The sequence below is a fragment of the Mytilus trossulus genome, chromosome 2 (genome assembly GCF_036588685.1).
Source record: "Mytilus trossulus isolate FHL-02 chromosome 2, PNRI_Mtr1.1.1.hap1, whole genome shotgun sequence".
NCBI lineage: Eukaryota > Metazoa > Mollusca > Bivalvia > Mytilida > Mytilidae > Mytilus > Mytilus trossulus.
The window spans coordinates 26594233-26619171 of NC_086374.1; the positions used below are offsets into that span (position 1 = coordinate 26594233).

General features: G+C 32.0%; 1 protein-coding gene across 3 annotated transcripts; it reads left to right on the forward strand.

The window, feature by feature from the left end:
* Positions 1 to 3898: 3898 nt before the first annotated feature.
* Positions 3899 to 23506, forward strand: LOC134706864 (ATP-dependent RNA helicase DHX8-like). 3 transcript variants are annotated; one of them, XM_063566180.1, is made up of 21 exons: positions 3899 to 4160; positions 6065 to 6150; positions 6619 to 6786; positions 7976 to 8088; positions 9119 to 9181; positions 9487 to 9766; positions 9938 to 10036; positions 11535 to 11645; positions 11959 to 12247; positions 12394 to 12494; positions 12737 to 12881; positions 13260 to 13438; positions 14367 to 14561; positions 16083 to 16355; positions 18137 to 18442; positions 18726 to 18866; positions 19373 to 19666; positions 20069 to 20197; positions 20659 to 20855; positions 21862 to 22041; positions 22865 to 23506. In XM_063566180.1, exons 1-21 carry the CDS (start codon positions 4067 to 4069, stop codon positions 23100 to 23102), a joined length of 3681 nt encoding a protein of 1226 aa, XP_063422250.1. In that variant the 5' UTR covers positions 3899 to 4066; the 3' UTR covers positions 23103 to 23506. The 3 variants fall into 3 exon arrangements, with proteins under 3 accessions (XP_063422250.1, XP_063422253.1, XP_063422251.1); XM_063566183.1 differs by lacking the exons at positions 3899 to 4160; positions 6065 to 6150; positions 6619 to 6786; positions 7976 to 8088 and adding an exon at positions 8107 to 8156; XM_063566181.1 differs by lacking the exons at positions 3899 to 4160; positions 6065 to 6150; positions 6619 to 6786; positions 7976 to 8088 and adding an exon at positions 8311 to 8360.
* Positions 23507 to 24939: the final 1433 nt, after the last annotated feature.

Below are 24939 nucleotides of genomic sequence, written 5' to 3' on the forward strand. Positions count from 1 at the left end.
AGCTAAACCGTGAAGTCATTATGTATTTGGTCAAGTATACTACCCTCCTTTTGGAGTAGCGTAGCTCAACAGACAGATAGATTGGTAATATGTCGAACTAGTCTACTCTCAAACGAGGGTAGTTTACCAAACCTAATAATACCTTTGCCTACCGTGACAATCAATGAAATCAGTTGCAATTACCATGAGTAAAATCTCCTCATATTTTACAAATGACGAAAGATGGACAGACTGAAAAACAATTCTGTGACCGGCAGATTTATGTTTACATCGATTCTTTAGATTTAATTGTTAAATTTCGAATTGAAAGATCATCAATCAACAGCAAGCTTTACACAAATGAAATTTCTGTCAGAGGCAACATCTGATTTTAGGTTTTTGTTTTGTTTTGTTTTAGGGGGAAAGTGGTCACCATATTTTGCTTTGAGCCTTCCTGTCGCAGGTAAATTCAGAAAGGCGCAGAGGACTCATAAACTTGATTTATAACGTATTTTTTGTCATTTCTACAGCGTTGGATCGATACCTTTGCATGTGGACTATTTACCCCGCCACATTATTTATGTTTGTGTCTGTCCCAAGTCAGAAGCCTGTAATTCAGGTTGTCGTTTGTTTATCATGTCATATATTATATTTGTTTTTCGTTCATTTTTTCATATAAATAAGACAGTTAGTTTTCTCGTTTGAATTGTTTTACATTGTCTTATCGGGGACTTTTATAGTTGACTATGCGGCATGGGCTTTGCTCATTGTTGAAGGCCGTACGGTGACCTATAGGTGTTAATGTCTGTGTCATTTTGGTCTCTTGTGGACAGTTGTCTCATTGGCAATCATACCACATCTTCTTTTTTTATATTACTCACTGATGGTATATACATTCAACTCAGTTGTCAGTACATCGGTAGTGATATGATTTATAGCATGCCTTTCTTACTTTGTCTTTTTATCAATTTTGAAATTGAAATGAAACTAAGGTTTCAACTTCCTCAGGATAAGCAATCCATAGATGGATCTGGCTATCTTAGTTTTATGTCCTTTTCGGTCAACTAGCTCTTAAACTGTATCTGTTTCGCACATCCTTGGTTTCAAAATATTTGGTCGTTTAACGTTAACGCTTGAGAAGATAAAATTCAAATATCACGGTCATGTGTAAATTTCCAACAATCTATGGATTCCATGAATTATTTCTTAATTGTTACTGACTGAAGCTCTTTAGGCGTTTCGGACGCATGAAATTTACAACGCTTTGTTATTGGTTCGATACCTCTACTGGTGGAGTATGACTCCCCGTGGGTATCTTCAGCTCGAAATTTAGTCTCATTTCACTAAAAAATAACCTCCCTTTACCAGGACAAAACTTCATAATGTTCATCTATGAAATATTGTCTATATACAGACAAAATTTCACAATGAAGATATGTTCATCTATGGACATCAGTTCATAGATGAGGCTGGGACTATTATACTAACAAGTATAATAGTCCCAGGGTGAGGACAATATCTATTGATAGTGACATAATCATTGAAATATTGTTTTGGTGTACAATATTTTATAGGACAATATTTTGCTTTACATCTATCTATCTATCTATCTATCTATAATACTAAAATTACGAGGTCCAATTTTTCAGCCGTCATCACGTAAAAACGACGATTCACAGAATTCAACTTTATATATAACTAATATAATGGGTCATAATCACAGGGTAATACTTTAATTCGGTCACGGACCCGTGATATCACGGGTGTGTTCTTGTATATACTAAAGAGAATCGCGTATCATATATATCGCTATAGTGTCAGTGAATCTTTCAAAAATATTTGATTCATGAAACTGATTCCACATACAGCCATCTAAATGAATTGTGTATACTTACAGGGGCGGATCCAGCCATTTTAAAACGGGGGGTTCATAACCCAGCACAAAAAGGGGAGTCCAACTACATGTTCCCATGCAAATACATTGATCGTCCAAAAGTGGAGATATGCCCCTCTCTGAACAATATTTCATGATATATATTCATGAAATAATGTCTTTGTGGAATTATTTTTATTAAAAATGAGTTGTCTTTTTTTTTTAAGTTGGGTGAGTTGCCAAACCAAAAAGTTATTCATCTAGATTTTTAACTTTTTCAATATATATATATATATATATACTATCTTCTTGGAAAACTATGTACATCGGTTATGCAGTTTTTAGAATATTTGTGAAAGAGCAGATATAAAACTCTGCTCTTTGAAGCCGTCGACTGTTGTACAAAGGTTTGCGACGTAGGAAGTAGGTTCCATTGTACTATTGTATGTGGACAAAATGAAAACTTGTAAGAATCTTTTATTGTTTGAATTTGTTTAAAGTGGTTGATATGTTTGTGTCTTGTTCTACTGTCTGATTTAACGAGACTGTGAGATCTTTAGAGTAGATTGCTAGTATGTGTTGGTGTATGATCTTATAGAATACCACTATTCTTGTTTGTATACGTCTCAATAGACCACTTTCGAGTTCATCCGTCACCGGCAAAAATTCGTCAATTATACACGCCTTTATGACGTCATTTACCAGATAGAGGGGCTCGCCTGTATCCCTGCACTATTTACGTTCATCAAGCGTCTTAGTGATCGTCTTTGTGCAGTATAAACTAGAAATAATGGTTGCTCTGTAGGTACTTACTGACATTTCCCTAATGACAGCAGTGTTGATTGTCAATTTTGAGAATTCAATTTGCCGAATAATTCGTACAATATAGAATTATAGTTTTCCAACCACTCGCTCAACATTGGAAGGAAGTGACGACGCCCCTAAACGCACAAATGACGATGATAAAGGCGCGTATAATTGACGAGTTTTTTCCGGTGACGGATGAACTCGAAAGTTGTCTATTCTAATGTGACCACTGTAGGTGATCAAGCATATTTGAGACAGAGCTGGTATTGTGATAAATATTACATGTATAACGAGCAGCTCTTCGTTGGACCATCTCAATTTTGTTAATTTGATTTTTGGTGTGAGGGTCCCAGACGCAAGAACTGTACTCAAGCTTAGGTCTGACTAATGTCATGTATGTCTCTTTCTTTGATTTTTTAGTCGGGAGAGTTGCAGGAGAAAAATTAACGTTATTTAACCTATTTTACTAGTGGGGCAATTTTTTAAAGTGACGGGTAAGTTGGTAAACCAGTTTTGGGCGATTTTTTAAACGTGGGACGAGTATGTGAAAAAGTGGGCGATTTACAAGTGGGGCGATTTGTCCTGCTTCCGTAAATTCGAGACAGCCTAGACTTCCCTCAAGAGCCTCAAATCTGCGGTCTCCTTAATTAGCGACAAGAAGAATTTTAGCGACAAAAAGAATTTAAGCGACAAGAAGAATAATATAAGCGACAAAAATTAAGCGACAAGAAACTATTTATTGACAAGAAAACATTTTTATTTATTAAAATTACTCATTAATAAATATTAAAAGAATATACAAAAGAAAACAATTTTAACGACAGGAAAGTAAATCCTTCAAAGCAAGGATTTGTATCAACAAATCCTTGTTCAAAGGGAAGGACTTAGGTGACAAATCTTTGTTTTTATTTTCATTTTATAGCTTGTACCAAGGATTTGTATAGTTATACAAATCCTTGCTTGTACATTTCCTTTGCTCTGCGCAAATGTATAATTTCTTCATCTATCAATATAATAATAAGAATTATCAATTTATTTCTGCCCGTATATTAAAAATGACTAAATGTCTATTTTTTTATATGTACTAATTAAAAAAAATGTTTTCTTGTCGCTAAATAGCTTCTTGTCGTTTCTTGTCGCTTCCTGACGCTTCTTGTCGCTTCTTGTCGCTTTTTGTTGCGAATTAGTGAGACCCCGAATTTGTATACCTTCCCTTGTATTAACTCTTTTGCAAAAAGTCCTTTTACGTCTACTACGATCAAAAACGAACTTCCTTTGTAAACAAAAAATATCATGTGGGGGAAAATCATCACTTTTAAATGTTTGTTACTCTAATCTAACATAAATTTGGCATAACTGATCATCAGTTTTTCATATCTGAGAGGTTGTTTTTATTGAACAGTTAAAATGAATGAACTTCAGAAATTAGAATATTTATCTTTGGTGTCAAAAGTGTGCACTGAGCTTGACAATCACTTAGGTCTAAATGACAAAGATCTTGGTAAGTGTGTATTATAAATTGTTTTCCTTTAAACCAAGGACGTATAACTAGCATAATAGAAACAAGTCAAATCGGCACCCATAGAAAAAGTCAAATCGGCACCTGGTTAAATCGGCATCTAGTCAAATCGGCACCTATTTATAGTCAATTTGGCATCCAATAATATTTGATAATATGAGGCAGGCATAACCTGTGAATGGGGACGAAGTCTGTATGTATTAATTTCTTAATTCAATCATGTTGATAAAAGAAACCGAAATACCGTACGTAACGTTCCCGATTTTGGTTCTGTTGTTAGGGAATTAGCTGTGACGTTCTTTAAGTTATGATGTCATATTCGATGTAAACAAAAGAAACGCTTTCATCAGGAAACGTAACGGGTTTTTTTCATATCAAACAATTATTAAAATTGAATTTGTATTGAGATCCAATCTTATGTTTTACTAGACTGGTAAATATAAAAAAAAAATCAAAGTCTCATGCAAACAAGACAGATGGGGGAAACCGGAACAGGAACTAGATCTGAAAAAAAAAGTTAACGATTTTGAGTTCATTAGGACAATGAAAAATTCTGGAAATTTTCCCGATTTTTTTTTTTTTTTTTTATTGAATTTTCTACCGTAATTGGGGACTTCGTCCCCATATAATACATATATACATTGTAATATATGGGACTGGGACTATTACACATAATATACGTCCTTGTTTAAACCTAATATATAACAAAGAGTCAGGTACTTCCTGATATGATCCTGAATGTCATCAGGTGTAGATCTAAGATAATTTTGTTTAGCAAGACAATGTTTGGAGTGGGACTTGTAAACAGTCTATACACTACACATAATTTGAGGCAGGCATTACCTGTAAATGGGGTCTGAATGAATAATTTTTTTGTAGTCCGAGATTACTCTGACGTCCGACGGCTGTTTAGCCAGACAAGCTGGAGCTGTGGGACGTCAGAGCTTGTCCCATATCAAAAAGTGGATATTTGCCCACCCAAAATAAATGCGCTACTTCCTCGCTTCTGGAGCTGACTGAGGGCCTTGGAATTATATAAATCGGGCATCAATCTCTTCAGTTTTCATTTATCTCTTCATTTATGTATGTACCTGCCAAACCTTTCATTTTCTATATTTTAACATTTTTCACAGGTGTACATGTCTAGCAGGCAGATGTCATCTGACCTTGACCTCATTTTCATGGTTTTAAGTTTTTGAGTTTTGGTCTTTTATCTAATACTTTATGTCATAGGTCAACTATATTTAGTGTATGGAAATATTATTATGATCTATATGTCAGTTGTACAGGTTTTATTTGCCCTTGACCTGGTTTTCACAGTTCATTGCTTAGAGTTTGAATTGGTTATTGTGTTTTGGTCTATTTTTCTTAAACTATAAGCAATAGGTCAACTATATTTGTTGTATGGAAGCATTGTTAGCTGTACATGTCTACCTGACATGGTTCATCTGACCTTGACCTCATTTTCATGGTTCATTGATCAATGTTTAGTTTTCTTGGTTAATGTTAAGTTTATGTGAGTCGTAATAAAGCTTTGTATTTAGGAGTATCAACATAATGTCAATGATTAGTAAAGAAGGCGAGACATTTCAGTTTGTGCACTCTTGTTTACAATAGTCTTGAAATTATATAATTCAATTGATGTATATACTTCATGTGTCTTATGGTGATTACACACATTTCTGCATTCAAGCTCAAATAAGATCACTTGAATAATCTGGTTTAGTTATCATGGTTATTGAATTAATAGGCAATCAACAATATGTTTTTAAATAAGATAGAGAACATGATAGAACAATTATTAATGAAGTCTGTACATGTAATAATTCATTGATGATACATTGTATACCTTTAATGTTGACTGATATTTTTTGTATTTAATGTAGCTGAGTTTGTGATTTCTTTGGCTGAGAAAAATGACACATTTGAAAAATATAAGAAAGTGTTGGATGAAAATGGTGCAGAATTTTCAGTGAGTAAATTTATATTGATTTATATTTAGGCCTGGTCATTTTTATTTGCAAATTTTAAAAAAACAAACTTATGTACTGTTTTTACTTACATTTATGTCAATGCCTTATTTGGACCAATATTTTAAAAGTTCAATTCAGAAAGTTTGGACATTTTAGCTTTGCAAGAATGATTCAAATGAACTAAAAAGTCTTAATTCTGGTTCATGTGTTACTAAACATTTGAAAGTTAAACTCGCCTTTAAGATTGAAATATAATGTTTACTAATGTCCAGGGGATAATATTTTATTGATATTCAAGATGGCTTTTTCAATAGCTAAGTTCCTGATTTAAACAAGATTTGAAATATTCCTGAACAGTTAATCAGCCTTTTTAAATTTACTATTTAAAATCCTTTTAAAATATAATATAATTATAAATAGAATCATTTAATAAATATTGAATGTCAAGTTACATTTTTTCTATTTAGGATTCTTTGGTGGCCAACTTGTTACGACTTATAAATAGAATGAAGCCCAAGCCACCAGATGCAGAAAAGAAAAGCAGTGACACAATAGAGGGTATTCCTCAAACCGATAAAGATCTTCAGAAGAAATTATTTCCAGGTTTAGCCATTCCCAACAATCCCAATGTCTTAGTAAGTTACTGTAACAAATGATTTCCTATAAAGGGCTTAGTTATTACCGTATGTTAAAATTGTGCTGTTGCCATTCAATGGTCTAATTGTACAGCAAGTTTGCAGTGGCAGATCCAGAAATTTTCATAAGAGGGAGCCCACTGACTGCTGAAGAGGGAGCTGCTCTTGTCATGCTTCAGTGATTCCCTATGTAATCAACCAAATCTTTCCCTCAAAGGGGGAGGCTGGGCTCTCTGAATAACCCTCCATATCCCCCTCTTGTTTGTTATAAACTGATATTAGTTTTCTTGGGGGAATCAGATTTAGACTGTAAAGTTAGTTAGTCAAATCTCTAAGTATGTATTAGGAAACAGTTTCTTTTTCACAATGATTTTCGACTAGAGTATCTAACTGTACAGTCCTTTTGTGATATATGAGTCTGTTTGAAGACTTGAATCAATGAACTGTTTGGGTGGTCACCTTCCTTAACAAATAGTAGGGTCTTGGGTAATACAGGCAAAACATTTGCATTGTAGCAGTTTTCAAACCAAATATCAACTTTGATAGTACATTGTAACTAATGTTTAAATAGAGGTAAAAAAAAACACAACAGTTTTAAATCGGTTAGAATGGATTTTGATTTAAATATGATATACATATAATGTTGACTTGTTCACTTACAAAATTGCAAATTGACCTCGACCAAAGTTTTATATTTTTATGCCCCACCTTCGATAGTAGAGGGGCATTATGTTTTCTGGTCCGTTCGTCCGTCTGTCCTGCTTCAGGTTAAAATTTTGGTCAAGATAGTTTTTGATGAAGTTGAAGTCCAATCGACTTCAAACTTGGTACACATGTTCCCTATGATATGATCTTTCTAATTTTAATGCCAAATTAGAGATTTTACCCCAATTTCACGGTCCACTGAACATAGAAAATGATAGTGTGAGTGGGGCATTCGTGTACTGAGGACACATTCTTGTTTGAAATATTTTATTCTCAATTTAATTCAATTTTCAAAAGCTATGTTTCATGTGTTTCTAAGCTTTCAAATTGTATGTATATTTTTATATTCAATGATTGACATAAAGAAGGAAACTTACTAAAGAGTGTATCAGTATAATAATACACATCCAAACATGATACAACAGAAGGAAAGTATATATAGGATATTGTTTTGATTCCTAAAATTGATTTTTTGCCATTTCAGAATATGTTAAATGATGAAGAAATAAAAGTAGAGGCAACTGAAGATAAAGCTGTTGCAGATAATATGTTGGGAGAACTTGAAGCTTTGATGAATAAACCTATTCCTGATAAAAGGTAAAAAAACTTGATTATTTGTTGGGAGAACTTGAAGCTTTGATGAATAAACCTATTCCTGATAAAAGGTAAAAAACTTGATTATTTGTTGGGAGAACTTGAAGCTTTGATGAATAAACCTATTCCTCATAAAAAGGTTAAACAAAATCTGATTATTTGTTGGGAGAACGTGAAGTTTTGATGAATAAACCTATTCCTGATAAAAGATAAAAACCTGATTATTTATTGGTAGAACTTGAAGCTTTGATGAATAAACCTATTCCTGATAAAAGGTAAAAACTTGATCATTTATTGGGACTTAGGAGAACTTGAAGCTTTGATGAATAAACCTTTCCTGATAAAAAGTAAAAACCTGATTATTTGTTTGGAGAACTTGAACTGTTAGAATGTTTAAAAACTATTTATTGGGAGATCTTGAAGCTTTGATGAATAAACCTATTCCTGTTAAAATGTAAAAAAAAACTATTTATTGGGAGAACTGGAAGCTTTGATGAATAAACCTTTCCTGATAAAAGGTGCATAAACCTATTCCTGTTAGAATGTAAACAAAATTGATTATTAATTGGGAGAACTTGAAGCTTTGATGAATAAACCTATTCCTGTTACAAGGTAAATAGACTGATTGTTTGTTGGGAGAACTTGAACCTTTCCTGATAAAAAGTAAAAACAGATAATATGTTGGAAGAACTTGAATCTTTGATTTGATAAATTTATTCCTGTCAAAATGTAAAAATCTGATATTGATTTGGGAGAACTTGAAACTTTGATTGAGGTATTGCTTAGAGGACTTAAGAAAAAAAATGACCAAGGAGTTGTTTTTGATGCCTTCTAGCAAAGTTTTGAATTGTCTATAAATTGCACACAGATGAATTCGAATGTTACATACTATACAAAATTGACAAACTAGTAACAGATTAGTTCTTAGAAAAAATGACTCAGAAAAAAAAATTTAAATTAAAAATTGTGAACAAAATAAATAGGCTTCAGTTAAACCTTTTATCAAAATGTGGGCATTTGTTTTGTTTTATAGAGTTGAAAAAGATAGAGAAAGAAGAAGAGACAGAAGCAAAAGTAGAGAACGAGATAAAAAGAAGTAAGATATATATATAATTTTCATATATAGCTATGAACTTTACCATTTTACAAGACACTTTTTGTCTTTGTAAAAATATATCTTAGATAAGAATTGACTTTCTAACAGATTTCAACAGACATAACAAGGATCAATGGATTAGAGAAATAACATAATATGAAAAAAAATAGTATCACGTTAGTGCTGTTATTTTAACTTCAGTACATTTATTAACTGTTTCAGCTGAAATGTATATAGTTTGATAATGGAATAAATGTAAAGATATAACCACACTTAATTCAGCATGATTTATAAATTTGTTTCAGAAAAAAGAAAAAGTCTAGAAGTAGATCTCGTGAAAGGAATCGTAACAGAAGTAGGTCACCATACAAGAAACATCAAAGAAACAGGTCAGACAGCCGTGAAAGGAAACGCCACAGAGATAGATCAGACAGCCGTGATAGGAAACGCCAGAGGGATAGATCAGATAGTCCTGACAGGAAGTATAGAAGAAGGTCAAGGTCAAGAAGTAGAGACAGAACTAAAGATAGAAAAGACAGAAAAATGAAACATGAAGAGTTACCTCTGGAACCAGTTGCTGGAATGGTAGGTTTAGCGATTATAGAACTTTTAAGATAATGTATATTTGGGGCTAATTTGTACCGGTAAATTGATCAAGAATAAAAAAATACATTGTATCATAATAATTTTGTATCTACGACTAATTCTAAACCTGTTTAAAAATTAATTATATTAAACATATTTATTCTTACTTAGATATTTGATGGAAGAGTGACTACACTGATGCAGTTTGGATGTTTTGTTCAATTAGAAGGACTAAGAAAGCGGGTTGAGGGACTTGTACATATTTCACAGGTTAGTTTTAAGTTTATTTTATTTTGTTATTAGAAGGTGAATGAATGGACAATCTTAAATATATTAAAACCTTTACAGTAATATCACCAAATGGTTCAAACCTAGATAAAACATTTTGTAGGTAATTACCTAAAGAGAACATATGTTTGAGGAAATAACTGTGTTTGCATTAATTAGATCAAACTTAAGGAGGCTCACAGGTATAATTTTTCAGAAAAAAATTAAACATTTATTTTTCATTACAAATTTTATTAATTACCTTTAGTAGTTGTTACTTTATCATATGGTTCAAAAATCATTCCAAAAAATCAATTCGTGTTGGCCCCAGGTGACTTTTAAAATGAAGATATCATTGAAAAAGCTCAAAATTATCACCCTTTGGTGCAAAAATACCATTTTTTTACATTAAAACAGACTTTTTTAACTCATCAGTGACCTATACTTTTTATTGTTTGACCTATACTTTTTATTGTTGTTTTCAAATAAGCTGTACATAAACTAAATACTTGTAACATTTAAGCAATTTCTGTAATTTAGTTTTTTTTTTATTTCGAAATAACCTCTATTTCTCCTAATAGTTAAAAAAAAAAAGGGACATTAACAAAAAAAAGTGCTTTTTTTAAGGCAGATTGTGAGTGTAAATGAACAGTGACACCCTTTTTTTTTCATTTCATAGAAAAATATTAGGGAAATTCTATATAGAATAAAAAAATTGATTTAGACCTGCGAGCCCCCTTAAGTCAGTTATGCAATAGCAATGGTAGTTTAAAGTTTAAAATGAGTTAAAGTGAAAAAGCTATCACAGATTCCCCAATGTACCACACTTTTACCATCTTGATCCATAATTTGTTAAAAGTCATTTTTTGGTCCACAGCAAAACTTTGATATGTTTGGGAACATCCATTCTAAAGTATTAATATATTCAAAAAACAAAAATGTTATGTTGAAAAAAACACTAGATTCAATGTATTTCATAATGATAAATATTCATTCAATAAAAAGTACTACACTTGCTATCAATTCATACCCCATTCAAACTTTCCTAGATTTTTTATTTTTTCCAATCAATGTTTTATCTTAGTTCTTCTTTGTTCAAAATTTACCAGTTTTCTTTCTTTCCTTTGTATTTTTTTGTGATGTAAAATTATAAAAAAAACAATTATGGCTAATGATGATGCTAGTAAAAAAAATCATTGATCATCCAAAAAGAAAGATAACATTTGCATACCTATCTAATAAAATCATTTATAAATCAAATTCATCTGTGCAATGCCATTTTGCTTCATTTTCAACAATCATATGATTTGCATATTTATCTGTTTCTTATGAAGAAATATTGTATCATACTCAATGCAGTGGTAGAATCTGTTTATACAGTTTGACATCTTTAATATGTGTGGTAGAATCTGTTTATACAGTTTGACATCTTTAATATGCATACAGTAATATGTTAGATCATCTTGTTGACACTGAGTATATATATTCAATTTTATTGTAGTTAAGAAGAGAAGGCAGAGTATCCCAGGTCAGTGATGTAGTATCTAAAGGTCAAAAAGTCAAGATTAAAGTCTTGTCTTACACTGGGAATAAAACTAGTCTTTCTATGAAGGTAAGTCCAAAATTTGAAATTCTTTAGACTTGGAGCTAATTTCTAAACAACTTTTGAAAGTTATTTATGAATTATTTACTTGCTTTATGTACAAGGATGACGAATAAGTTGAGTCCACAGAATGCATATATGTTTTAGAATAAGAGATATTCCATATGTAGTGATTTGACATATTTGAACACTTGGGTTATGATAGAAAGTCACCCTGTTAAAATCTCTTCATAAATACAATGTATTATTTCATTTAGTTGTGTGTGACTGTGTGTGTGTGTGTTATTCACATTCATTTTATACCTTTTTGAATCATTATCAGGATGTAGATCAAGAGACTGGAGAAGATACTAACCCCAGTCAGACAAGGTCCTTAACAGGAGGAGAGGTCAGAGATGAAACAGAGGCTCGTAATCCTGATCGTCCAACAGTACAGGCATTACTTGACATGCCTGACCTTGATGAGGTCAAAGATGTGAAAAAAGGTCGTAGAATGACATCACCTGAGAGATGGGAGATTAATCGTATGATAGCAGCCAATGTGATAGACAAATCGGAATATCCAGACTTTGACGAAGAGACAGGATTATTACCAAAAGAAGATGATTCAGGTTTGTATATATGAAGTTAGTACAAATGTATACTGAAGTTGGTTAAAAATTTGGAGAATTTTGTGAATGTATTCATTATGATAAGGAAATAATAAATACACTTCGTGTTACATCATGGTCAAACCTCTGTTGGTTTTATTTTGCAGATGAAGATGTGGAAATAGAAATGGTTGAAGAAGAGGCTCCATTTTTAACAGGAGTTGGAGGTAGAGGAGGATTAGATCTTAGTCCTGTAAAGATTGTTAAGGTATAAAATCTATCATACTTACTACTATGTATAAGTCTCCTCAAGTTACCCTTGTGATATGATACTGTCGCACTTGTTTTTAGACAATAAACCCTGTCATGCACCCAAAGCATCAGATGGTGTGAAAATGATTTTTTTGTAATGATAACTCTGGATATGTTATGTAGGATATGCATTATGGTGCTTCTTTTGTGTTGAATTAAACCTAACTGTTATTTATTCAAATTGGTCTTTTATTGTAGAATCCTGATGGTTCATTATCACAAGCTGCTATGATGCAGAATGCCTTACAGAAAGAAAGACGTGAAGTCAAACAGATTCAAAGAGAGGCTGAGATGGAGGTTCCAGCAGGGTTAAATAATAACTGGACAGATCCTATGCCAGACAGTATGTATATTACTCTTTTAACCTTAATTCCTTGGCATAATTCTGTAATTTTTTCCCTGGTACTGTAATAAAAAAGGGTCAATAAATTATAATCAAGTTTGGAAGCTCTTTGGGTCAATTGCTTGGTCTAACCACTGCTTTGAAAAATCATAGTTGCTGCTCTTCTGTTATGTGCACAGTAGTTAAGAGCACATACTGTGGCTCAAAGTCAGACTTTTTAACTTCAGTCAGGCAGAACAAATATATGTTGGTAACATTAAAAAACTGTACCTGTCTTACTGATTATGCACATTGAGAATTAAGATTTAAAATCTTGCTGAGCTTGTGTCTAGAACGAAGTAGGGTTCATCTTCATATCAAACTATGGTTTTATTACAGGTAGTAGACAGCTGGCAGCAAATATCAGAGGTGTTGGAATGACCCCACAAGACCTCCCTGAATGGAAGAAACATATTGCTGGAGGAAAGAAGGCATCATATGGAAAGAAAGAGAAGAAATCATTGTTAGAACAAAGACAAAGTTTACCTATATATAAACTAAAAGATGAACTGTTGAAGGTTGGTCAGGATGTTATAGTGTGTTAGTGCCTTGAAAGTTTTGCCTTTCTTTTTTTTTTTAGATATTTGCAATTGTCGTGCTAGAATATGAAGTAACTCTTCAAATGCTCCTGGATCACCATGACTTTATGTGCATACTTTATTCTCATTTGTTGAGGGTGACTCAACACTATTAGAATTTCATTTTCCTTTTCGATAAAAAAAACCTTAAGTATTTATAATTTTTTGCTAAATAACTAGCTGAAATTCAAGTGTTTAGTTTCAGGGTAATTAACATTTTATTGCTTTGCACTCACCTAGAATTAGTACATGATTGATAATAATTACATTTGATGTATGTTTCATTATGATACTTTATTATGATTGGCTAACTGCTCATCACTTGTTATTCCGTAAGCAATTGCATCAGTCAATAAAACTTTTCATTCATGATAACACGTGGTCCCACAATAAAGTGCATTGGTGAATAAAATACAAAAATTATAAAATTCGTATTTTCGTGATCATAGCAAAAAAATGTAATTATAAGTATTGAATGCTTCTTTTTGTAACTTTATAGGGTTGTAAAAGCGTTGACCGTGCGCACATTTTTAGTATGAAGCGCTTCCGCGCTTCATACAAAATGTACTTCGGTCAACGCTTTTACACCCCAATAAATTTACAAAAAGAAACATTCAATTCTTAAATAAAAAACAATTAAATGCATAAAATATAGGCGTTTCAATCCTATTTTTGTTGTATGAATTGTAAAAAAATCCAATTTCAAGTCTCAAGTAATAAGAATATCCTTTAATAAACTTTAATTTTAATTTCTAAATGATACATATCTTGAAATGCATGTATTACAGGCAAAATGAGAATTTTATGTATGGTTTGTATTCCTTTTAGGCCGTAATGATATTTTATGTATGGTTTGTAATAATTTCAGGCAGTAAATGATAATCAGGTATTGATTGTAATTGGTGAGACAGGATCAGGAAAAACTACTCAGATTACACAATATCTAGCTGAGGCAGGATACACAACAAAAGGCAAGATTGGATGTACACAGCCTCGTCGTGTGGCAGCCATGTCTGTTGCTAAGAGAGTATCAGAAGAATTTGGTTGCAGGCTCGGTCAAGAGGTATGTTTAAAATTAAAATTTGCAGGTTAATTAGATTTTAATCCTTTCAAACTTTTCAACAGAAATAATTATGACAGATCTATATTTTACACACAAGTAATTTCCAGTCCATGCCACTGCTGGTGGAGTTTTAATTCCCCTAGGGTATCACCAGCCCAGTAGTCATTGATATGTTGATAACTATAAATTAACTGTTAACAAAACATTGAACTTTTGAAATTTTAAGGCTTTTCTACCTCAGGAATAGATTAAATTGTATTTGGCAAAACTTTTAGGAATTTTTGGTCCTCAATGCTCCTCAACTTCGTTCTTTATTTGGATTTTTTAACATTTTTTGGGTCGAGCGTCACTGATGAGTATTTTGTGGAAGAAATACGCATCTGGTGTAAATATAATATTTTAATCCTGGTATCTATTATGAGTTTTATTCCATTACTTTTGTCATCCTTCATAGGCTGTTTAGTTATATGACATTATTCACTTCTGAAACTACTTGTCCAAAGATTTGAAACTTGGTATTATACCACCGCTTTACTATACATCCACTTTTTACTGTTTTATCTCTGTCTGTCTGTCCATCTGTCCCATGAGTATTTTTCAGCGCATATTTCTCAGGAACTACATCATAAGGATTTCTGATATTTGGTTTCAGGGTTTATATGAGTCGGCTATACCATGTGATGGATCTTTAGATTCATCACGCAACATCTTTCTGTTTACCCAAATATTTGGGCAGGTGTACATCAGTGAACAGTTGCTCACAAATTCACTTGTTTGTAGTGTTTACATACGACTGCAAATTTTTTTTTTAAAATGGTCGTATATTGGTATTACGTCGTCTTTGTCAGTATTGTCTGAACATGCTGAAGATGGATGATTTCTGGGTGATAACTTTAGTATAAGTAAATAGAAATCAATAAAAAATTTATAACCACTGAAGGAAGGTTGGAATTGATTTTGTGGGTATGGGTCCCAACAGTTTAGGAATTTGGGGCCAAAAAGGGACACAAATAAGCATTTTTCTTGGCTTTCACACAATAACTTTAGTATAAGTAAATAGAAATCTATGAAATTTAAACACAAGGTCTATGACGACAAAATTAAGGTTGGGGTTGATTTGGGATTTTTTCGTCCCAACAATTCAGGAATTAAAGGCCAGAAGGGTCCAAATTAAACTTTGTCTGGGTTCTTTGATACGCTGAATCTAACCATGTATTTAAATTTAGATTTTGGATATTGGACCATAATAGGTAAATGTCCAAATTAAATTTTTTAAGTTCATTGCCCAAATGCATTCAATCTGTGTTAGAAACCTATTCTGTGTCAACTATTTAATCAAAATCCAAATTCAGAGCTGTAACAAGCTTGAATATTGTGTCTACAATGTTCAGGGTTCGACCTCTGTAGTCGTATCAAGCTTTGCCCTGTGGAGCATCTGGTTTGAACTGGGGTACATCATCTGTATAGAGAACTTTTTCATTCTTGAGCTAATAATACTTTAATCTGTTTATTGTATTGTAGGTAGGTTATACCATCCGTTTTGAGGACTGTACAAGCCCAGAGACAAAGATCAAATACATGACAGATGGTATGATGTTAAGAGAATGTCTGATTGACCCAGATTTGTCTCAGTATGCCATTATTATGTTAGACGAGGCTCATGAGAGGACCATTCATACAGATGTCCTGTTTGGACTATTGAAGGAAGCTGTGAAGAAAAGGACTGGCATGAAATTGATTGTAACATCAGCCACACTTGATGCTGTTAAATTTTCATCTTACTTTTTTGAAGCTGTAAGTTAATTCAAGTGGTGTAAATTAATTACCTGTATTAAACAGTAAAAGAAAAGAGTAAGCAAATAGCAACATAAATGTCAGAAAAATATTGATCAAACACAAGAATGTAAAATTTTATTAAAAAGTGTCACAAACTAAGCAGAATTTGTTTACAATGAACTCTTTTGTATTTTGTTAAACATTCAAAGTCCAATTGTTTTGTATTAGGCCAATTAAAATTAAGTGCAAGATTTTCATCCCAGCCCGCCCCTCTGAAATCGTCCCGCCCCGATTTTTTTTATTTACCAAAAATACGATTTCCGGATTTTGTTCATGTCCGTTACCGGGAACCATCAATAATTTCGTTTCATTCAACACTTCCTGTTTCAAATTTCGTTTTTGTATTTCTTCAAGTAATCTATTTTGAACGAAATGATTGATAACGAGAAGGGCATGAAATATTCGAGTAACGAGTAAAACGCCTTGTCATTTAACGCAAATTGCGGTATTTACAAGATGAATTGAAAACCGTGTATTTTTCTTTATTTATACGATGACTTTGTGTCAGGTAATTTGGACTGTGAATGATATCCAAAGCGCAATAATCGTAGAACAAATTGGTACAAAAAACATGACTGGATTAAAGAAATTGACACAAACAGGAATTTGTTTGATTTATGACCGTATATTGTCTATTGAGAAAAAAAAGTCGACAAACACACATTTTAATTCCCTTATATTTACTCATGGCTGTTGTTTTTGTTGACTAACAGAAAACAACCTCTGTAACTGTCCCAATACCCTCAATTTAGTCATTAAACAGCAACTACTTTTTGGTTAAGTTCATGTTTTACATCATAATTACTTTCCAAACTGAGTTTACATTTTATTTTGTACTCATAATACTTGTGTTGCATACAATTGTAACAATACATTTTATTGATTTTATGTGGACTACAAACCATTGCTTAGAAAGCAAAATAAATTTGGTGTAGATCTAGTCCAACTGAAGAGAGCATTTCTCTTCTCTTTGATGTATACTATAAATAGGTTTCTAAAGCGGCAATTACATGTATAACAGTGGTTGCCAATCAGGGATTTTTATTTAAGAGTTTAAAAAATAGTGTCGGATTCCATTATACAGCATGTATATACATTATGCAAGCTTGTTTTCCACTAGCATACACCCCGCGGTATGAAGAACTTGTGAAAAGAGTTTGATATGAAATACAATTTAAAAAATAAAATCCTCCCACCAACCCCATTTTTTTCAAAAATTTGGATGAAAATCTACTAATTAATTTTAGTTGGCCTTACCTCCAATAAATAAAAAAACATCAGTTATGTTTTGACATATTTATTTATCCACAACAACCAGGAATGTTTAAAAGCTATATTTTTTTGGCTTTTAATGAATGTGGACCTTAACTGGAATTACTTAGCACCTTAGTAGGCATTATTCTTGTTAAAAATCAGTTTTTGGTTTGATTATGTAGATTTTTACAATTAAATTTTTATTTTGAAGTGAATTTATCATTTTATTCATGCAGTGAAAATATAAACAAATTCAGAGGTTATTTTTCTGCAAGTTTTGGTCATCCTTCAACATAAACATACCATTACCATTCTAGTATATGTTTCATATACAAAAAATGCTTAGGCAGGTTTTTTAGATGTCTTATATCTTTCTCCTTACAGCCTATTTTTACCATACCTGGTAGAACTTATCCTGTAGAAGTGTTGTACACTAATGGGTCTTAGATAGGTTATATAGATGTCTTATATCTTTCTCTCTGCAGCCTATTTTTACCATACCTGGTAGAACTTATCCTGTAGAAGTGTTGTACACTAAAGAGGCAGAAACAGATTATTTAGATGCATCCTTGATCACAGTGATGCAGATTCACCTAATGGAGCCCCCAGGAGATGTCTTATTGTTCTTGACTGGTCAGGAAGAAATTGATACAGCCTGTGAAATATTATATGAGAGAATGAAAGCGCTTGGTCCAGAGGTACCTGACCTGATTATTTTACCTGTGTATAGTGCACTGCCAAGTGAAATGCAAACAAGGATTTTTGAACCTGCACCACCTGGATCCAGAAAGGTAAATACATTGCTGAAATGCTAACAATTTAAAATGGTTTTTTTATGATGGAAAAAACTGATTGTGATTTACATTTAGTTCACAGTCACTTTCAAGTAATTAATGTAATAAAACATAATATTAAACAACCTTTAGATATATATTGACATATGATGTAATTATATATGAAGTATTTAATAATATATGTCTTTTTATGTATTAAACTTAAATTTTGCAAATCAAATAGAAGATGCTTATAAGTTTTCTTATGTTGTAACTTGTTGTTTTATTTCTTTTTATATAGGTTGTTATAGCAACTAACATTGCTGAGACATCCCTGACCATTGATGGTATCTTATATGTAGTAGACCCTGGATTTGTAAAACAGAAAGTATATAATTCTAAAACTGGAATGGATCAGCTGATTGTAACACCTATTTCACAGGTAGGTTAATTAAAATTATGCCTACATTTATTTTAGTCAGATTTTGATGCAATCTTCATTTTGAAAATCATTTGTCAATTACATTTGTGGGTGATCTTTATGTTTCAATGTATAAGGTACAAAAAGGAGAGAACTTACACATGTTACTTAGAAATTTAAGATTAATACTTTGGATTGGATATTTCATTGAGTTCCCCATGACAAGATCTTTTACCATCATATTAGTAGTTTAAGCATATATACCATGGCTTTTTAGCTATGAGAAACCTGTAAGCAATAATTGTGTTCAAAGAGGTAAATAATTACAATTTATGTTGCACCTAAAGTTAAATTTCCATGTCAGGCACAATACTGTATTTTTAAATGTTGAATATTCCTACGAGGACATGTTAATGGTTTTATCATTCTGTGCTCAATGAATTGTTTGATATCTTATATATTTTGCTTTATTTCTCTCTATAACACTATCAAATCATGTAATAAAAATTGTTTTAATCAACTTTTAGGCTCAGGCAAAGCAGAGAGCAGGTCGAGCGGGAAGGACTGGCCCAGGTAAATGTTACAGACTGTATACAGAGAGGGCCTACAGAGATGAAATGTTGCCCACCAATGTGCCTGAGATACAGAGAACTAATTTGGCCAGTACTGTGCTCTCACTGAAGGCTATGGGGATCAATGATCTTTTATCATTTGATTTTATGGATGCTCCACCCATGCAGACCCTCATCTCTGCCATGGAACAGTTGCATGCTCTCAGTGCTCTGGATGATGAAGGATTACTTACAAGACTTGGCAGAAGGGTAAGATTTCAGTTATGCAATCAGAAAGACTTTTTAAAGATATACAAGCTTTATTAAACTTAATGTATGGTATGACTTTACCTCTCTTTTAAAAAACTTGTCCATTAGTCTTTAGAAAAAGAGCAATACTAAATCTTTTTTAATGCCTGTATAAGAATTACTACATGTATTAAAGTTACCTTAATAGTGCAACAAACAGTAAGGCAAAATTTGCATTGTGTGAAAACAACTTTATGGGAGACTTAGAATTTCAGCATTTCAGATGATTTTTTATATTTTAGAACTACAATAGAACATATTATGTATTGTATACCAATTACCAATCCTTAGTCTAATATACCTACATTTGATGCATATTCTTGAGTTGTTGGATTATTTTACAAGTGATATTTTATATTTTAGATGGCAGAGTTTCCATTGGAGCCCATGTTGTCTAAGATGTTAATCATGTCAGTACATTTAGCCTGCAGTGATGAGATTCTGACAATTGTATCTATGTTGTCTGTACAGAATGTTTTCTACAGACCTAAGGTAATATTGTTGTTTAGCTGTAATGATTTTATCAATTGTGATTACAAAAATATACACTGGTAAACAGAATTGAATGGGATTACTTAACATATACCTTTACTGACAGCATAGTAAACAATAGCTATAGGTTTATAAGTAAAGCAAGGACATGTCTTATTTGTAAGCTTGTGAAGAGAACTGAATAAACAACATTTTCACGGTCCACTCAACATAGAAAATGATAGTGTGAGTGGGGCATCTGTTTACTATGGACATCTTGTTATTAGTTGAACTCGTGAGTTTCATTATTCAGATAATATCTGGATTTTTTATTTTTTGCCCTTATATATTCCATTAGAAAGTATTGAATATTCCTGTTTTTGCACCATCTGTACTTTCACCCCTGCCAACTTTGTTTTGTAGTTAAGAGCTTGCAAACAAAACATTGTGTACATCAATAATATTCAATTTAAATTTTACAGGATAAACAAGCCATAGCTGACCAGAAGAAAGCTAAATTCCATCAGACAGAAGGAGACCATTTAACATTACTAGCTGTGTATAACTCATGGAGAAACAATAAATTCTCTAGTCCATGGTGTTATGAGAACTTTGTGCAGATAAGAACATTAAAAAGAGCTCAAGATGTCAGAAAGCAGATGTTGGGTATTATGGACAGGTAAGGAATTTTGATGACAAAAATTATATCAAAAGTCTGCTGATATTACGTTTTAAAAATAACATGTTCTACACCCAAAACATGTTTAAACATTGATTTGTATTCCCAGCCTATACCCTGTTTGGGAAAGAAGAGGGTACTATGATTTCCAGTGTGTGCATCTATCCCTTGTCAGGTTAAGGTTTTGCTCAACTTGGAACTTAGTTCTAATTTTCAGTATGATAGGAACTTTTATAAATATTGGATAAAGGAATAATTTAACCCTAATTCAGAGATTAACTGGACATGGACATTAGGTCAATACTATTGCTGTTGCTCTTTTGTCATAGATTCTGCTATTATCATTAAAAAGGAATTTGTATATAAAAAAAGTGATTGTATGTTATAAATTTCTCATCTGTCAATTTTTGTTGCCCTTGATTACTTTGGCTTTAAAAGTATGTGCTTGTTATTGTTTACAAATGTATGGTTTTAAGAGTGAAAATTGGAATCCAAAATCTATTAATTCCTTACGAATGAATATACTGCTCGATGGTGATAAATTTTAGAAGTTATTTGATGATGAGACTAAGAAGCCATCCACAAAGCAGAAATTGTTTATATTTATAGTTATGGCTATTTTGTGCATTTTTCCTTTGATCTTTTTTTGTGATAATTTTCATATCATACTTCTTGCTTGAGATGGAAAAATTATCGCTAAAAACCAAGTAGGCCACGTGGCATTGCTAACGAAATTGACAATAGCGATAAACAGATTATCGTTGGTCATCTCAACTGGATTGCTTTTTCTCACTTTCCCTGTACCAGCTCAAGCAAGAAAATCAATCTCTTTGAGATAATCAACGATAATCTATAAATATAACTGCTGTTATTATTGTGTATATGAAATAACCAGTAAAATTATAAATTAAACAATGAAGTCAGTCAGTTGAAAAGTCTTTATTTTATTCAGTTTATATCATTTATTTAAGATCTAAAACTTATTAAGAAATATATTTTTTTGTAGACATAAGCTTGATGTAGTAAGTTGTGGTAAGAACACAGCCAGGGTACAAAAGGCTATATGCAGTGGTTTCTTTAGGAATGCTGCCAAAAAGGATCCCCAGGAGGGCTACAGAACATTGGTGGATAGTCAAGTTGTTTATATACACCCTTCTAGTGCTTTATTTAACAGACAGCCTGATTGGTAAGATAAATTACTTCTATAGATAATAGCCAGATTGGTTAGTTAAATTACTTCTATAGATAATAGCCAGATTGGTTAGTTAAATTACTTCTATAGATAATATCCAGATTGGTTAGTTAAATTACTTCTATATATAATAGCCAGATTGGTTAGTTAAATTACTTCTATATATAATAGCCAGATTGGTTAGTTAAATTACTTCTATAGATAATAGCCAGATTAGCCTAGTGATTTGTGTCACAGTCATGTAATGTCTTTGGTCATTTTTATTACTACCATTATACAATTTGGTTGATCATTCATCTTGATCCATTGAAACAAGGAAGTGAACTATCTGTGAATTTATCTTCAACCATAAATTATTGACCATCTTCAAGTATTCAATGTTTTGTATTTTTTATATCTCCCTGTGTTGATGAATTCAATGAAATTAATAAATCTAAAATAATTCAAATGTATTGTCCCACCTTAGAATTGATACTTATTGAAGGCTAGACATACTGTTCTCTTTTTAGAAGAAGTGTTACAAAAATGTAGTGTTTTACAATTTGCAGATATTTTGGGTCTGCTATTCAGTAACTATATATCATGGGTCAACAATATTGAAATGTGGATTGGTCATAATGGGTTTTAATCTGCATGGCCATGATCTCAGTTTTGCCTATGTAGACATATTTTAATTTCAGGATGATGTCCATTTCCTATATATTCTAGTTCATTTTAATTCATAAAGCAGTTTGTATGTCAACAAATGTCTCAAATAATTATACCACCCCCAGATTTGGTGAATCGTGAATCAATTAACTGTATTTTATTCTGACAGGGTAGTGTATCATGAGCTTGTGTTGACAACCAAGGAATACATGAGAGAAGTAACCACTATAGATCCTAAATGGCTAGTGGAGTTTGCACCCAAGTTCTTCCGTCATAGTGATCCAACCAAACTCAGCAAACAGAAGAAACAACAGAAGATTGAACCACTTTATAACAAATATGAAGATCCTAACTCATGGCGAATCTCTAGGGCTTTTAAGAAAGTTCACACTAAAGTTACTTTTTAAGTTCATCAGTCAGAGTTCATTATTCATTTGTTTTTAAGCTGTATCTTGTATAAAAAGAAGCAGAACAGTCTGGATTATATGTATTAAAAAGTTCAAGCAAAAGATTAATAACATAAACATGTAGAGACAATCTGTGCAAGTATGAAAACTACAAACATGGTAAAAAAAAAGGTGGGATGAGTCTTTTTGTAACATTGAATTAAATATCAAATTCTGGTTTTAAGATATATCATGATTCAAAAGTTCAAATTATAGTCTGTTGATACATTTATCATTAGCTTATTTGTTACATGAAGTGAAGATGATCATGAATTTTTAATGTAGAAAGAATGCTTAATGTTTTACTTATCAAATATTTATTGATATTTAAGTCCTATGTCATTTCAGAATAAAACTTGAAACATTGTCTGTTTTGAATTTAATATATAATGCCACCTGATTCTGTTTATGTTTTTATTTGGCTCAATGAAGTTGAGCTATATAATGAGGTGTACATCTGAAATCAGTTATAGAAAACAAAGTTTCCAACAATTCTATATTTTGTGTAAGGACATGTCCTGTGTAGTATGGATGCCTTCTATGCAAAATAATTCATTTTGACCAATAGTTACAACTTCATGGATTTGAACTGAAAGTTGATTTACTAAGATACTAACCTGATTACCAACCAGCTTTTCAGTCTATTTTATATGAAGTTGAATTTCACTTTGATTACAGGTCTAATTATCAAATTGAGGTAATGAACCTTATTTATTACAAATTACATGTATTCTGCCATGTTTTGTCTGGTAAGAATATCCTTTCTTTTATTTATTAACACAGTCTATAAATGAGATTTTATTGTCAATTGCACTGTATAAAAATTCAAAACTTAAACCAATTTGATTAGGTAGAACTTCCTACTTTCAAGATTTCAAGACTTTACTGTACACTCAGACAGTTTACACTGTTACAAGAGGCAGATATACATAATATACAGAAGTGGTATAATAACAGAACAAAATTGAAATAAACATATATGCCGGTCAATATAAGCCATCAAACACACCTTCACATATGGTCGTTTGACATGTGATTTAAACGATCCAAACAATTACACATATCTTGACATTTATATATATATCATATGACTAATTGGATTATAACACACTACTAGTTTAAATACCATCATGAATTATTTTTGAACAGGGGTATACTACTGTTGCCATTGTTAACTACCACTTCATTTTATCTCTGGTGGATTGATGTTTCATGGGAAATCATACTACATTTAATTTTTACATATGATGTACGGATTTAATTTTTTTTCAATAAAATACTTCAATAGGTCTGTTTTGCTTATTCTTTTTCTAGGTATTGCCATCCCATAAACAGTACACAGTATGGCATGCAATATTAATATTTTAGTTACTTTATTTGAATTGGCAAGGTTTCATTCCTAATATTAGTTTGAAAATCTATTTTATCAGTATAACCTTAGTAATATCTAGTAAATATCTTCAAATATTCTTTTGGTCCATATGCTGATATGGGAACTCAATACCATTTCGTCAATTTGATGTATATTATTGATAGATAAGTAATCAATATACCACCATGCTTTATTTCTTGATTAATTGACATGGTTTCAATACTGCACTATTCTGTTTTACCCTTTATTTGCGCCTACAATGAAGGCACATAAAAGCATTCATACCCTTTCTGAATATTATGATTTTTATACCACCGCATAATTTTTTTTTGTCGTATAATGGTATAATGTCATCGTCTGTGTCTGCATTGTCACATTTGGTGTCCAGACAATAACTTAAGTTGAAGTGAATGGATCTCTAGGAAA